The sequence below is a fragment of the Gymnogyps californianus genome, chromosome 8 (genome assembly GCF_018139145.2).
Source record: "Gymnogyps californianus isolate 813 chromosome 8, ASM1813914v2, whole genome shotgun sequence".
NCBI lineage: Eukaryota > Metazoa > Chordata > Aves > Accipitriformes > Cathartidae > Gymnogyps > Gymnogyps californianus.
In genome coordinates, this window is record NC_059478.1 from 16,981,223 (window position 1) to 16,997,449 (window position 16,227).

Sequence of the window (16,227 nt, forward strand, 5' to 3'; positions counted from 1 at the left end):
CATTTTAGCTTTAAGTCTGAAAATAAAACAGCGCCAAAGTCTAAAATGGAAACAAACTGTTCTTGTAAAGCTTAAGGCCACTTTGCAGCTATTTCTTGGCCTTTGTCTTCTGCCTGCTCTCTGCTTCAAAGTTTTCAAGAGTAGTTTATTCTTTTAAAATGATGTAGGGTTGTGTTGGTTTTTGTTTGGTTTTGTTTTTTTTTTTTTTTTAAAAAGGGGGTGGTGGTTACTAGGTAAACTATTTATTCATTTAAATTTGTTCAGCAGCCTGGTTTACAGCACAGTCCTACAAATAGTGCAACTTGCATAATTAAAGGGGTAGCAAAATGCAGCATGAGGACAAAGGTAGGGATGAAATCTTGTGCTAAATCCCTTCTATTATTGGATTAAATTCTGTCTGGTTGTACTGATTATCAGGGCTTCATTAGCAAGTGCTACTGGTCAGCTGTTGTGCCTATAGTGCACACCTGCAAGTAATTTAGGAGAACTCATAACTTTATTCCCTTGAGGAAGACATACAGGATTCTAATGGCGTGTAGAATGGTGTCTGTTACATGTATATGACATTAGGTCTGTATGAAATGCTTTTTAAAAGATAGGTAGGGATCTAAGAAAAACTGGAGGTCACTTAATTGTTTAACAAATCAGGTTGATATTTAACTCTTTCATCACAGCCTTTCAAGAGCGTTGATTTAAAGGTATATAATGATTCCTTGCTGCTTGTTACGTCTCAGTTGGCAGCTATGGGAGCTTAGAAAGTATTGTGCCTTAGATGAGAGGGAGTTATAGTACAGTTTGTTGCTTTATCTGCAAAAAAAGAAAGGGGCAGATGCCATTTATTTTGTCAGCCTGTCACTTCCAGTGAGAGCTTTTCTTCGCTAACTTAATGTTTTGTTTCTTGTACACCAGTCTTTTGAGAATCTTTCTGTGGAGTCTGGGGGTTCACTGCATGAAAGGGATGATATTCAAGGTAGGTCATTCATTTAATATTGATAAACACCATTCTATATCTGTGCTTTCATCTTCTAAAATGTTATAAGTAAGTTGCTTGGTCACTTTTTACACCTATGCTGCCATTAAAACTTCACTGTAAAAAATTTGCTGTTGCAGAGGTTTTATGCTTTTGTGAATAACCAACCTGAATTGCTTTTTGGGGGCGGAAAAAAGAACCAAGGCCTGAAGCACTTCTGTATGTCATCATATGATTGGTGTTTTGTTGAGTCACTTTCTTAAAGAAAGTTACGCTGACCATATGACTACTCCAGATAAAGTACTATAACCCTTTAATTTGTTCTAAAACCTCTGTCAGTCATGTTTAGAATCAAGTAGCATTAAAGACCAACTCAAGATCAGAGCTGCTTAAGCATTCACAGTTGGCTAATACTGGCTTTGCTCTTAGTGTGTGGTCATGTCTAAAATTCACTTCTTTGTGTCTGATGCTTTATTTTCAGGACATCTTCGAGCAGAGGACGTTGATAGCATGCTCCTAAGAAATGACAGTGGAATTGAATCAGCTCTGTCCTATGCTAAAGCATGGTCAAAATATACCAAGGATGTAGTCGCATGGGTAGAAAAAAAGCTTAGCTTGGGTGAGTGGCTCTTTCTGGCATTTAATCAGCTTTGTCATGATGAAATTCAATCTGTTGTCAGGCCTCTGTGCTGCAGACTGTCAATAATGTGATTTCTAAATTAGTAGCTGTTCTGCTGAAGTGGACAGAACTATCGTGCGTTTCCTATAATTAAAGGCCTGTAGCAAAGTGAAGGTGGTCCCCTCTGTAGCCTATCTGTTAGAGGAAGAATGTAAAAAGCATTTAGCATGTGGTACAACTGTTAGTGTAAACACTAACTGTGAATTTTTTTAACAGAATTGGAGTGTGCTAAAAACGTAGCAAAAATGGCTGAAACTGCTAAAGCTGTTGTTGGGCACCAGGTGAGTACATCTTAGGGGCTTTATTTTAAAGTCTTAAATATGTGTTGGATGCCTTGCCCAAAAGTGAAACTTTGGGGATGTCGAGGAATGGATTTTTAAGTTGATACAGAATTGATTTATACTGTAAATCGCTGGTTAAAAGTTCTGCTGAATTTTATGTCTTCCCATCTCCTATGGAAATTTGGATATATAAATTTATTTTTGTTGAAAATGCAGAATAGCCCTATATTTTTCACAATATGCTTTTTTCTAATATCTTGTATGCTTTGTGATTTGGACTTGTAGACTTCTCTTTCAGCGTGTTTTCCTAGTAAAATGAAACATAGCTGAGAAATCAGTCATTTTCTACATTCATACCTAACTCAGACTTCCACACACATATAAATACCTTACTACATTTAATTGAAAATCTAGTTCTATTATACAGACATTTAGAATGTCAGTATACCTCTACCTTACCTAGAACATTAATGTTTTGTTGTGTGTAATTTTAGGATTATATGCCATTCCAATCAATATTCATTAATGCTTTTCAAAATGATATTGAGAACAATCAACTTTGGCAACAAACAGCTGCTGCTCTCCAGTCTAACAAATTTGTGCAGGTAAGCTTAAAGAAAGACCAAGATATTGTTTAGGTTTTTAAGAAGTTTTGTAACAGCACAGATTATTTAAAAGAACAAACTTGCAGCCTATAAGCCTTTTATATACTCTATTAATGTTTCCTATCTAGCCTCTTCTCGGAAGGAAAAATGAATTGGATAGACAAAGGAAAGATATCAAGGAGCTTTGGCAGCGAGAACAGAAAAAAATGGTTGGTATTTCTTTCATATCTAACAGTGTTCGATCTAAAATTCTTCAAAAGGACAAAACTTTCAAACTAGGCTGTTATGCACTTAAATTCACACATAGAATCTATAGGGCTTATTGGATGTAGTATGTAACTGTCAATTTCATGACATACTTGTATTTGTAAGAGGTTATCTTTCTATGACTATGCACTTTGAACTGCAGTGTACAGACCTGTGCATAACAGCCTCTTTAAACATCATATTAACTGGAAAATTAAAATCGTTAATTCTTTTGCTTTTTTCTTTTGTTGCGTTCTGTAGCAAGAGCTGGAAGCTGCTCTAAGAAAAGCAAAGTTGCTATATACACAGCGTCAAGATGAGTATGAAAAGGCAAAGTCCTGCACTGCTCGTGCTGAGGAGGAACATCTTAGCTCAAGTGGAAGCTTTGTGAAAGATTTCAGCAAACAACTGGAAAAAAAACGAAGGCTAGAAGAGGAAGCTCTTCAAAAAGTAAGCGGTTTTGTTCCTTGCTTTTAAAGTTAAGCCTGCGCTGGTTTTACTCATGCTTTCCCAATGGGAGCATCTGAGCAAGAGTTCTATTCATAATTCTTAATTCTAATCATGCAATGCTCTTTCAGGCTTTTATCCTAAATGGGAATCTCCAATTTACAGGCATCTTGCGTGTGCGTTTTTTTTTTCCTTGCTTCTAGTATCAAGGCCTGTAGTCCATCAACCCTTTATACTTGTGTTTTCTCTAGGCTGAAGAGGCCAATGAACACTATAAAGCAAGCATGGCAGAGGTTGAAGAAAAAAGAAATTATTTGGAAAGCTTTAAAAGTGATGTCTTAACACAGCTTCGGGAGCTTATTTACCAGTGTGATCTTACTCTTAAAGCTGTAAGCATGCTTTTTAAAATACATTTGGCAGATATATAAATATTAAGACTTAAGAGAAAGCTCCATCTATAGTGTTAACTGCTTAAAATAGAAAGTTTTCAAAGGACAGAGGTCAAGCCAATAGAAAATGAAGGAAAACTTTTAATATGTTTGCGGTGTTCTCTTTCTGTTAGGAGTTTAAAAAAAAAAAAAGAGGGGGAGGGTGTTATATGTCTTGAATGTTTTGGGGTTTTTTATGAGCTGTTGCCTTGCAAGAACTCTGACTACATAATTCTTGTAAAATCTCTCTAAGAATACTGACGGCAGTAGTGTTACTCTGTTGCTTAAGAGTACAGCTCCCATTCCCATTATTTTCTTTAGTGCATTAGTAAAGATCTTTGACTCAAGCCCAGAATGGACATTAACACTCTGCAGCATGGAGCCTGCTAATCTTGATGACAGTCTCAATTACTACAGGATCCATTGCAACTAATTTAATGTATTAATTTAATGCACGTAAATAAGCAAAGGCTTATCAAAACAGTATATCTACATACACAGTTTTTAAAAAAGCTTTAAGAGCACATTCTGCCAATAGATGTGTACTTTTTTAGATGAGACATAGACAACTTAATGCTGGGGCGGGGGGTGGGGAGGGAAAATAAAAAACCAAACAAACACACACTCCCTTCCTCCTCAAGCAACCCAAAAACCAACCCATAAGACCAGTAGAAAGCTTAGACAAACTTGTCAGTTCAAGTATACCTAAATTGCTAACTACTTTGCTTCTTCAGCTTTGGGGTTGCAGCCATGCAGTGTCCCCTTCCCTGGTCTCTGCCTTGTGATAAAATATTTTAGAAGTTTTATGTAATTTAACAAATAAAGTGTTCAGTTAATCTGTTCTGTTGGGACAAGGAGTTTTGTCCATTTCTTGTCTCAAGGTGATATGGAGCTCATCTGGGTTTGGAACTCCAACTACTTAATCATTGTAGTGGTGACTAAAATTCCCTCCAGAGCATGAAAAATGCCTTTCTGGTAGCAAAAAACGTTGCTGTTTGTCTTGATCAACCGAAAGTGGGAAGGCATTGGAATTGCCTTTGCTACCTGGAGGATTCAATAACCCAGAGAGAACAGGAACACTAGTATCTATACTACAGATGAATTTTTTGCAGTTGACTTTCAGGAATCTTGCACGAAGTCCATCCCTACAAACGTTACTAACTTCTAGAATTTTTCTAGTCTCATTGTTTAAATAATTTCTGTTGGGATATTAATTTGGGTTGAGCAAAGTGCAAGTGAAATACCAATTAAATAATCTACAAATATTGACTTTTTTTTCTCCTAACAGGCAACAGTTAACCTGTTCCAGCTGCAGCACGCTCAGGTTGTATCTCTTCCAGTTAACTGCCAGTCCCTCTGTGAGAGTGCCAAACTCTATGATCCTGGTCAGCAGTATTCAGAGTTTGTGAAAAGTTTGCCAAAGGAAGGTGTTCCTATTGAATCAGGTTCTTTTGAAACCCAGAGTTCCCAGGTTGATGGGTGAGTCCCAAACTACTTGCTAAAACATTGACAATTGCCGTGCAAGAATTAACTTGTTACTATCTTAATGTAGATACTGGTTAATATGAAAAATGTAAATTTTGAACACTGTAGTGTGGTGTGGCAGTAGTATTTGAAAATCAGTTTAGAAAGTCTGAGGAGGTAGTTTTCCTTTTCTGCAGGCCTTGCTGCTATAGTACCTTCTTTCCTATTGTTTACGTTGGGCAACTTTTTGGCAGGAAGTGTTGCTCAGTTTCTGTGTCATGCTATGTGACTAAAAAAAAGTTTAGAGTCCACGTGTCCCTATGTCATAACTTAATTATTTTTTTTCCAACCTGTGTGAAAGGCAGTTTTTACTGTTAATCTGTTAAAGATACAGCTAATGTGGAAGTAAAGACTACAAGACAAAAAGACAACTCCTCGGGTCAGTATGCCAAATGCTTTTCCACCTTTAACTTGTTGTAAAATAGTCATCTTGGCCCTAAAGCACCAGAATATCCATTCCAATCTGTGTGTTTCACAGTTCTACAGGAAAGTGTCGTCACTGTCTTTCAAAAGGAAACTAAATACAAAAAACCTAATGCTTGAGTCAGACTTCTACCAACAAAAGCCAGGAAATTCAAAGTTAAAGCTGAGATTCTTAGTTCTTCTCTGTAAATTTCCTGCCTTTTAAGACTGATTTAAGCTATACTCATAAACTTTGACTTAGGGGGATTTAACTATGCAGCTCCCTGAGAAACTGATGAGCATGAAATTTCAAACTCTTTGTGTGCTCTCCCAGCTATTCACTGCTTAAGATTTATAGGAGTGTGTTTTTTCTCCTACCCTCTCACCACCTTTTGTTTTCTTTGACATGGCTTTGTGAGTCTTCGTGTACTTGAAGTGATCATTTTTAGTGTTTAGGTCTGCATTTATTTAAGGGACAGTAACTTGGACAAATGCAAATTTTAATGTTTTGAAGTCTTTATTTCCTTCAGCTGGACAGGGTAGAACTGATTAAGGAACAGCTTCCTGACTGCTAAACTTGGCTAGCAGGCCATTTTGCCCACGGGGTGCTTCAGCATTTTGCATTAATTACTGTTAACAGTTTTCTGTCCTTATCTTGAGAGAAGATTTTCACAACGGACTGACTATAAGCTCTCTGGCAGCTTCAACATATTTTCTGTGCTTTTAAAAAAGCACAGAGTTTTAACACCTATATGTTTATAGGTGAATGGTCCTGATGGCTGGGCAGAGAATCTTTTGGAGGAAAGCATAAAAGTAGGATGCAATAGGCCCTGAATTATTCTGATCTTTAGATGAACAGATTAGCTGTTTTTTCAAAGTCTGCAAAATAACAGTCATAATACCATGCAGAGATGTGGAAAAGCTGATTTACAGGGGGAGGGAGGAAATACTGGGAAATTGCACATATTTAATTAAAAATAAATTGCCACCCTTCTCCTTTTTATTTTTTGTTTTTAATTTGTGCTTTAATAATTACATGTCAAATATGTATGTTCATGAGTAGTAATTAAATGAAGCATTTTTAGTGCCCAGAGATAAAAAAATACGTTGCTTTTCATTTAATTCTGTCTTATTCACTCTTCAAATTACTTTCTTCTTTCTGAAGGGTTTTTAATAAGCAGTCAACCAACAGTGTCCATATGTCACATGGTAACCTATCTCAGTGTTCAGGAGATTTTCCTACTCAGATGTTAGATGATGCGGGAAGCCCCATTTATCATCGTTCACAAAAGATTGGAGAGAAAAGATCTTCCAGCAGCACAGATATCCAAGGTAGTTCTTCTGTATTTCATCTGGAGTTCAGTCTCTAAATAAAAATACCAGAAAAAAAAGGTGCTTGATGTCTCACTGTCAGAAATGTAGCACTGAAGGGGTTAAAAAAAAGTATTTTAAAGTTCGAAGCCTATAAAAACAGTTATGTACTTGAGCGTAAGGACAAATGGAAAACTGCCTGTATGTATACCTAGGTTCTCTGACAAGAAAGGTGAGATGCAATTCAAACAGCAAGTACTGTCAAGCTCAGTGTACTAAACTATTTCAGATAACTTTAGCAATTTAAAATCCATTGTTTTGTAAACACTACGTTGATTTCGGGTCTTTTGCAAAAGCACAAGTGTCAAGTTTCTGAAATTAATTTTCTTACATCCTGAAGCTTTTACAGGAATATATGCTGTGGTTTTTTCACTATATTGCATGTTCGTGTAACTTTTGCAATATTTTCCTATTTTGAATGTAATCATAGTTAGTCTTTAAATAAAAAGAAAAGAATGTAATTTTGTCCTTGACATTTGGAGTTTAAGGATTTTCTTTTCAAAAGCAATGCGAGGGCCGCCACCATTCAGATCATGGTCAGTTGGCAACCAGAGTGGAGGAATGTGCAGTGATTCTGAAAGTGCAGGGGGAAGCAGCGAGTCACGATCCATGGATTCTCCATCTGCTAGCCCAGGTACAGCTACACTCACTGCTATACTAATTTGAAGTCTTTTCTTTGGACTGTTTTACATTAATGAAGACATCGTTGTTAGTTTAGCAACTGTTGGACAGAGCCTCTAATGAAAATGAGCAGTTGGGTGGAACTGATACTTACAGCTTCCTCAAAATTTTTCTCGTCTGCTAGGGGACTTTAAAAGACGACTTCCCCGAACACCTTCCACTGGTACTATGTCATCTGCAGATGATCTTGATGAAAGAGAGCCACCATCTCCTTCAGACTGTGGTAATGTTGTTTCCATACCTGAAGTCCCCAGAAGATGCTTTTTGTTGTAGAGTGTGGCTTTTCTTTTTAATGTGCTTAAGAAAAGTGCATTAACAAGGCTGTGATTACCAACAGCATTGTTTTTCAATACAGTGTGCATCCTCTTGAGGTTGAGAGCTGAAGAATAATGTTCAGGTCATTTTAATGAAGTGGTGCAGAATTGTCTTCATACATTTAGATTAACTGTATGGGCAGCCTTTGAACATTTCTAGTGTCTTCACACTCCTGAGGTAAACATAAATGACCCACTAACCATTCCCTCCAGACATTTGCATTTAAAATTAGCTGCATGGCACTGAGGTATGTAAGATCACTTCTAAACTTTGAAGTGAAATGCACAGGTACAGAGAGTTGGTAATTGGCAAATTGGAAAACAGTTAATCCAAATGTTTAACGTAATAACTGACATTTTACCCTTTTCAACTTTGATAAGCAAATTTGGTAATGTCTGTCCCAGATATGACCAGATCATTTCTAATTTTCAAATGAATTTTGACTATGTAAAGACAATGTTGCCACAGGTACTGAAGCCTGAATAACTGGATTATCAGAAATAGTTCTATGGGATGTCTGCAGTACTTACAAACTAGTTCTGAAATATTTGTGGCACTTGCTCAGTAAAGCCTTTAGGAAATTCTTCAGTTAGTCCTTGTTTCCTAAATGTATACTTTGCCTTCTAAGAATGAGCCTGTAGTTAACAATACTAATTTAGATCCAGGTTTAAAGCATGGCAACATGTTAATGGATGTAAACTTTCACTTGGAGTTGTATTGTTTAATCAATACTTGAGCTTTTAAGAAGCTTTCTGGGCAATTAACTGCATGTGTTAATTTTAAGTTTTTATCTGTAAAACAAAAGATTTTGGTTCACAGAGTTGTTGATAGCATTTTAAGTAAATTGCTTGAAAAAAATTGGTCACAAAAAGCACCAGTTGCTATTCTGTTTTAGAATAGTCTAGAAAATATTTTGAGGTTATCATAGGAGCCTGAGAGTCAGTGATTCTTTTCTATTTTATATGGGTTCTGCTGCGAGTGTGTGCTAATTCTTCCCTGCTGCAAAGTATTCTTTTTTAAGTATTTCAGAAAACTCTGCAGGCCAAACCATAATGTCATCTTTCATCCTCTAGTACAGGATTTTGAAATACATAGAATGAAACTTTCATGAATAGTTGCCTCAACTGCCTCAACTCCTAATAATATTTCCACATGCCATTAATACAGGAGAAAATTAAAATACTTAAAAATGCAAAACTGATTGTTTGGTTCCACTTTTATGTAAGATTATTTGATAGTTAATGTGTCTGTCATGTCAACTGTAATGTTGTTTTGCTTCCTTGTGATTGAAATGTTTTTGATTACTTTGATAGTTGCTGTTACTTACAGAATTCTGTGTTCTGCATCATGGTTCTAAAAAAATCAGAATAAATACCCTATCCCAATAGTAGATATTAGAATGACTGTAACAGAGAAATTCTCTCCAGGTTTAAATGATCTGACATCTGAAGCTGCAAATTCTCCAGGACCTTTTAGAAACGCTAATATGTCCAAAGCAGCGCAAACACACAAACTACGGAAGCTGAGAGCTCCATCTAAATGCAGAGAATGTGACAGCTTAGTGGTATTTCATGGAGCTGAATGTGAGGAGGTAAGTTGAAAAGTAGTTTAAATTGCTGCTTGGGATTTATGTAAAGTCAGGAGTTTTGGAAACTTGCATTATTTTTCAATATAAAAAGTACGGATTTTGTGGCTCATAGAATTATCATGAACGCAAAGCAAAAGCACAACAGACTAGAATCTTTCCTTTTGCTAACATATGGGGTGACAAACAGCAGAGAGATTTGTTATAGTGTCAGATTGTATCAAACCATGTGCTTTTTTTTCCTCCCCTGTAGTGTTCACTTGCATGCCATAAAAAATGTTTAGAGACTTTAGCTATTCAATGTGGGCACAAAAAACTTCATGGAAGGCTTCACTTGTTTGGAGTGGAATTTGCCCAAGCTGCTAAAAATGTTCCTGATGGCATTCCTTTCATCATCAAAAAGTGTACGTCAGAAATTGAAAGCAGAGCGCTGAATGTCAAGGTATGCTCAAGTTTGTTTATAAAACTCAAGTATGAACAATCTTCTAAGAAAAAAAAATCTCTTAAGATGTTAATGCTGTACTGTTGATATCATCTGTGTTTTACACTTGCTTTTCAAATTAAAATGGAGTTGTGCTGGTCTTTTAATTTCAGGGCATCTATCGTGTGAATGGAGCCAAATCAAGAGTTGAAAAGCTTTGTCAAGCTTTTGAAAATGGAAAGGATTTGGTTGAGCTCTCGGAACTCTATGCACATGATATCAGCAATGTTCTCAAGTTGTATCTCCGCCAGGTATGTAGTTGAGAGGTCAGATGGAAAACCAAAGTAGTGTAGTTTCTTCAGTACAAGAAGAAAAAAAATCCTTTTCAGCAGTCCTGCAGCAGAAGATTAAATGAGTGCCTTGTATATTTGCAGTAGGCTTCTTTATTTTCACATGGAGCCTGTGACAAGGTCAGGGAAAGCTGTGAGATTACTGACTGCTGGTATTACAATCTGTATTCTGCATGGGCATAATGTCTCTTTAAATATTAGTACCATGCGCAGAACAAGCTTTTATTTATCCACTTGTAGTGAAGCTTTAATTTCTAAAACCTTTTTGGTTACTGAATTTGCCTGTCTTATGTGAAGTTTAAAACATTCCTATGTTCTTGCCTCCTCATGCAGACAGATGCTAATATATTGCTGTTAATATATGCTAACAAAAATTTCATGAAATGCTCATAATGGCCATGATGATGTGTTCGTTATGGGGGGATTATCCATCTTTTTCTTTCAAAATGGAGCTTTAAAGCAAAGCTACATGATTGAGTTTTCCAAAACAGTTTCAGTATATATCTGAAAAAATGAGGCTGGGATGTTGCCCAGGGAAATTACTGAGTCACTCTGAAAACTTGTTAACCCTGAAAGGAATAATCCTTAGCTGCATGGTCCTGTCCTCTTCCTTACACTGGCTGTCAGAGATGAGCATTCCAATCCTATGATCATCACCATTAAGTTAAGTGCTTTTGAAAAATTACAAAGATATACTCTGCCTACTTATTCAAGTAAAAAGGTGGCATACATATACATCATACTGGGATACCGGTTTCAGGCACTGTGCTGTATTTTGAATAGGGCTCATAATTAAAAAAAAAAAGTCAAATAACATGCTTTCTTCTGGTCTTATTACTTCCTTTGTAGTTGATCTGTTGGTGTGGTCTCTAGGTAAACCTGTTCATTTTAAATGCAGGAACAGTGCTAGAAACATGCAGTTAAGACATTTTTAGACAGAATCCTGAATCCCTATTTGAGCCTAGTTATGAAAACTAATTATTTCGAGTTTTATCTAGTCTTCCTACTTTTTACTTTTATCTAAGCTGGGGCAATGCAAATAGCCAGATCAGGTTTGAGGTTTTTGTCTTTTTTTGTATTTTTTTTTATTATTAACATTTATTTTCATACTGAGAGAATACTTAAATCACAATTAAAAATGAATGTCACATAAATAACTGCTCTATTATCATGGTATTTGTGCATATGCAGTGTAACACCTTCCCTCATAGCAATCACTTTCTTGAAATCTGTACCTGCATTGATAAGTGCTCCGTCTTGAAGGTATTGCAGGAAAGGGCTAGCAAAAGATTTCCGGAGAAAGGTGTAGGGAGGAGTCTTTTTGTTACCTGGGATTGGATTTGGCAAATTGTAGTTTGAGCTAATGAACAAGGATTAAACAATGTCATCATCTAAGAAAAGATGCTAGACCAGTCAAAGTTGAAGAAAAACAGGAAGGAAACAAGTTAAAATTCAGGCTTGAGTATGTTTCTGAAATGTTCTTATTTCTTCAGCTTCCGGAACCCTTGATTTTGTTTCGGCTTTACAATGAGTTCATTGGACTTGCAAAAGAAAGCCAGAACATTAATGAGGAATTGGACGCTAAACAAGCTAGCCCCAAATCAAAGAAAAGACAGTCAATCTGTATTGAACTGAATAGGATCATCATTAAAATTAAAGATCTTCTGAAACAACTGCCTGTACCAAACTATAATACTCTTCAGTACCTTGTTGGACACCTTCACAGGTGAGAAAAGACTTTAAATGCAAACTGATGTTGAAAAATAAACTGCTACATGCTGCATACTAGGAAACTCTTGTACCCTTTTGATGACTGTAGAGAAAGAAGACACATATGCCTTAGAAGATATTGTTCTGTTGCTGTTTCTTTTTCCAATGTAATGAATTCTCCGGTGAGAGAAGAATATGAAATGGAAAGAAAGAAGGGAAAGAGCTGAGCTCCATTATTCTTGATTCTCTGCTAGCATTGGGGTCAGCAAGTAGTAACTAGTGGCAGCTGCAGGGACCTAGGTGTGATTTAAATCAGGATATGACCCAGATAGGGCAGTGATTTGGTGGCTAGTAACAGAAAATTGAAACTTGTATCATGTCTGTTAATAACCATTCTCCAGTTACACTTTACTTCCTTGTCCTCCAAATGCTGGATTGTATGATGATGTGTGGTGAGGATGTACCAAGCTGATGACTATCAATAAAAATGAGTAATATTGGGCCACAGCTATATTATTACTTAGAATGAGAGAGACGTTCTTTTTCCCAACCCCAGAAATGCCAAGTAGCCACAAATAACATTAACCAAATAGGACATAAAAACACCCTGTGTGGAAAGCGCTTAGTCCAAGCTGCTGTTAAATGCAGTCTGCATGGAAGATTCTGCCTGCCTACCAAACCCACCTTCAGGTTTTTTTATTGTCTTTTAGCCTCTTTAGACATAAGATAATATTTTACTATCTAAAATATTTCTGAAGTAGTAAAACCCTCTAACTCTTGGGGTTTGGGGGTTTGGTTTTTTTCCCCTCTTTATGCAGAGTTACAGAACAGTCTGATGAAAATAAAATGTCAGCCAGCAACCTTGGCATAATATTTGGCCCAACTCTGATCAGGCCACGTCAAACAGACGCTACGGTTTCTTTGTCATCACTTGTGGATTACCCTTATCAGGCCCGGGTAGTGGAGCTGCTCATAACATACTACGAAAAGATATTTGATGTTTCATTGAAACCACTTCTGAGCACATCTCAGTCTGAAGAAACTGCCATTACAGTCAGAGTTGCTTTATCAGCAGAAGAGAGGGAGCCACAGCAGCAGAGGAAGTCGTTTGTTGCTGTAAAGGAAGTGAGTGACTTTTCTTGTGCTGCCGCAATGTTACCCGTGCCATCTTAACTTCTGTCTCAAATGCTGCAGCGTTCCAGAGCACATTTCTATTAAATCTTTGTGAGTTTTTTTTTGTTAAGGAGTGCCTTTCCTCTTGAGTTCTCATTTACTTTTGCTCTGACATTTGTTTACAGACTATTCTGATAGCTCCAAGTGAAAGCAGAGCTTCAGAAACAGCTGCATTGTTTTTGGAATCGAACAATAGCAAGAATACAAAAGAACAAGTAGATGCATCTGTAACTGGTTAGTGCGCTTTTATTAAGTCTTGGGGTGGATGAGTAAGCAGTCATGGATGCATTAGATTATAGTGCATGCAGCTCTTCAATTTAGAAGCAAGTGATAAAACCTGCTTATCACTACTTGATATACTCTTTATCTTTGTAAGAGGAACAGAGAATTAAATCTTTCTAAAGGCTTTCAGGAAATTCTGTATTTATGGAATCGGAGCTTAAAGTATTTGGTAAGAGAATACAAGTGTTTTGGTTTCTCTCTTTTTTAAAAAAAAAGATGATCATTATGCTGTGACTGTGGATTTCTGAAATCCACTATGATGCTGCAAACCAATATCCAGCAATTAACATGTTTTGACCGTTGTTTTCTCCCAGAATGTGTATCATTGCCGCTCACTGGAACTAAACCAGAAGGCTCTGGGAAGAATAATTCTCTGACGGAATCATCAGCTACCAGCATTTTGGATATTAATATTTTTGCTCCAAAAAAGCCAGGTTTGCTAACCTAACTATAAATCTTCTGTAAGATTTTTTTTTCTGTTTATCTGCCTGTGCTACTACAGTGGTTTGCTTGAATGTAGGTATGATTTCATCTACTTTATTTAGGAGTAATTATACGTGATCCCTTTTAATTATACTGATTTTCAGCTGGCGTTACCAGTTCAGTCATGTCCTGTACATTAAAAGTGCAACATTCTGAAACATATTAAAACTGAAAATATTCAGGGATGGGAAAGCACCAGCCAAAAAAAAAAAGTGCAGTGTCTCTTTGCCTGTTTTCTCCTTAGTGTCTTCCTTGGTTACATCTGTACAGGATGTGTTTTACTGCTATTGAAATGCTAACATTTGGTTAGAGTAGGATACTCCTAGTATGTATACAAGGTATACCTAAAAACTGTTATCCTGTTAAAATACCAACCGTCAAGGGATCGTTAATAAAGTTCATGTTCTGTTGGCAAAAGTCTTGCTGACTTCTCTATATATTTGGTGCAAAGATCCAGTCACATCTATTTGTGTGTTTCTAGGTGACGCTGTGAGTCCACCTTCAGAGAGAGACAACGAGCCATTTGCTTCTCTAGGTGAAGGCAGCTGTAAAACTAACTTGCTTCCTGCAAAACCTAATCGTCAGATTACCAAAGTTCCATTGCGGGTTCCAAGGACAAAACCAGCTACTCGCCCCGTGAGCCTACCTGTAGACCGAATACTTCCTCCATGTGTTTTGAATGAAAGAAATTCACGAAATGCAGGAGCAGCAAGTCCAGAGAAGCTTGGTAGGAGCCTTACTATTGAAGAAGTTTCAGAGGTGAAGGCACTCCCTGCTGTTAATACCTGCTGCAGACTTCCCTGTTATGACACCCAGATGCTGCGAAAAACTTGGGACAAGCAATATAAACAGTATGATATCACAGCAAGGACAGCAATGATCGTGACTAATGTGCCCCAGGAGAACCGAGCACTTGAGAGTGGAACTGCAGGTGCCTTATCTTCATCATGCAGCATTGGTAACAATTCAGCTAATGCCGTTCTTTCTAGTAAGCCATATTCTGTTTCTGTCAGGTCAGGAAGGACACCAACAGAAGGCAACAGTCCTGAGGCCAATCCTCTTGCTGCCTTCAGGGCACCAAGAACATTGCAACCACCCCCAGGGACATTTTATAAGCCACCCTCTAGCAAATCAAAACAAAACGAAGAGGGTTCTTGTGCTAAAGCTTGTGCACCAACCAGTGCTAGCTCTGTGCCTCACCAGGATGATACTGTGAAACTGGCTAGGAGCTCCGCACTTCCGTCAGGTGATACTGAACAAAACGCAAATGAACAAAAAACTAGCTCAGAGGATATTCACCCCACAGATCTGAAGCCTACTTACCAGAGACTGAGACCAAAAAGGATCCAAGAACTGGAACACAGGGAAGCTCACTTTGTATAGGGTGCACATTCCTCTTGAACTGTATGCAATTTGTTGATGTTGCCAATGGAGGCTTCCCTTTGCCCCTTTATCCTTTGCCTTCCCTTGAGAATCCCACTTTTGTGCCATATTGGAGTTATTTTTATATATGCAGCGTTTTAAAAATGGGGGGGAGGGCTGGGGAATTGTGAAGGAAATAAGTCAAACTTTTTGTAATTTAGTAGCTTTTCATAAAGATTTAATGCATTCCCAGTCTAGATACAGCTAATGGGTTCATTAAATAAGACACTGAGCTTCATTTCATTGTATGGAATGGAGTGCTTATTCATAGAGAAACAACTATTGCATGTAGCAGTGAAAAGAGCTATTTTTCATAATAGATGTTATAATAAAAATGGAAGGTTTAGTGTTCACTGTCTAAGCATAAACCAAAGCTTGCGCTTTGCTCTGTAAAAGCGTTTGTTCAGTTTTCTAATCTGTGCAATTAAAGCTTTGCTCCTGAACAGACTTACGTACTGGCCAGCATGGCCCATAATTATGTATCATATGTGTATATTTTAGGCAGACATGGTTATCTGTTGCCAGTTTTCTATGTTGTCACTTTAATTTTTTTTTTTTTTTGTACAGCAAGGATGCACTTACTGAGCTTTACTATTCAGAAGTAGCAATCAGTCCACATCTGGTTTCTTGTATAGCTTAGCGAGCGGGGCAAATGTGCACAGCCTGTTTTGTTTGGATGCCCTTCTGGAGAGACTATCAGTTGCAATGGTGCTGTCTTTCCCAGGTGAATGAAAAGGCAGTGATTTGCTTGCTATAGATCAGTTTCACCACTTAGCCTGGTGTAACCGAAATGAAGAGCATTGTTTCCAAGTTTCAGTGAAAGAGCTGAAAATAACCAAAAATCTGCATTAG

General features: G+C 37.3%; 1 protein-coding gene across 2 annotated transcripts in view; it reads left to right on the forward strand.

Annotated features, from left to right (window-relative positions):
- Window positions 1-15,479, forward strand: part of ARHGAP29 (Rho GTPase activating protein 29) — a 50,535-nt gene extending 35,056 nt beyond the window's left edge. Inside the window, exons 5-23 of one of the 2 annotated variants that reach the window (XM_050901209.1) lie at window positions 910-970; window positions 1,452-1,589; window positions 1,866-1,930; window positions 2,425-2,535; window positions 2,664-2,744; window positions 3,043-3,231; window positions 3,480-3,617; window positions 4,945-5,135; window positions 6,748-6,914; window positions 7,459-7,587; window positions 7,759-7,857; window positions 9,377-9,540; window positions 9,788-9,976; window positions 10,129-10,266; window positions 11,799-12,031; window positions 12,834-13,140; window positions 13,314-13,422; window positions 13,785-13,904; window positions 14,435-15,479. In XM_050901209.1, the coding sequence (XP_050757166.1) occupies window positions 910-970; window positions 1,452-1,589; window positions 1,866-1,930; window positions 2,425-2,535; window positions 2,664-2,744; window positions 3,043-3,231; window positions 3,480-3,617; window positions 4,945-5,135; window positions 6,748-6,914; window positions 7,459-7,587; window positions 7,759-7,857; window positions 9,377-9,540; window positions 9,788-9,976; window positions 10,129-10,266; window positions 11,799-12,031; window positions 12,834-13,140; window positions 13,314-13,422; window positions 13,785-13,904; window positions 14,435-15,336 (3,531 nt within the window). In that variant the 3' untranslated portion in view covers window positions 15,337-15,479. The remainder of the gene's footprint in view (window positions 1-909; window positions 971-1,451; window positions 1,590-1,865; window positions 1,931-2,424; window positions 2,536-2,663; window positions 2,745-3,042; window positions 3,232-3,479; window positions 3,618-4,944; window positions 5,136-6,747; window positions 6,915-7,458; window positions 7,588-7,758; window positions 7,858-9,376; window positions 9,541-9,787; window positions 9,977-10,128; window positions 10,267-11,798; window positions 12,032-12,833; window positions 13,141-13,313; window positions 13,423-13,784; window positions 13,905-14,434) is intronic. The other variant, XM_050901210.1, reaches the window with a different exon arrangement.
- The last annotated feature ends 748 nt before the right edge of the window (window positions 15,480-16,227 follow it).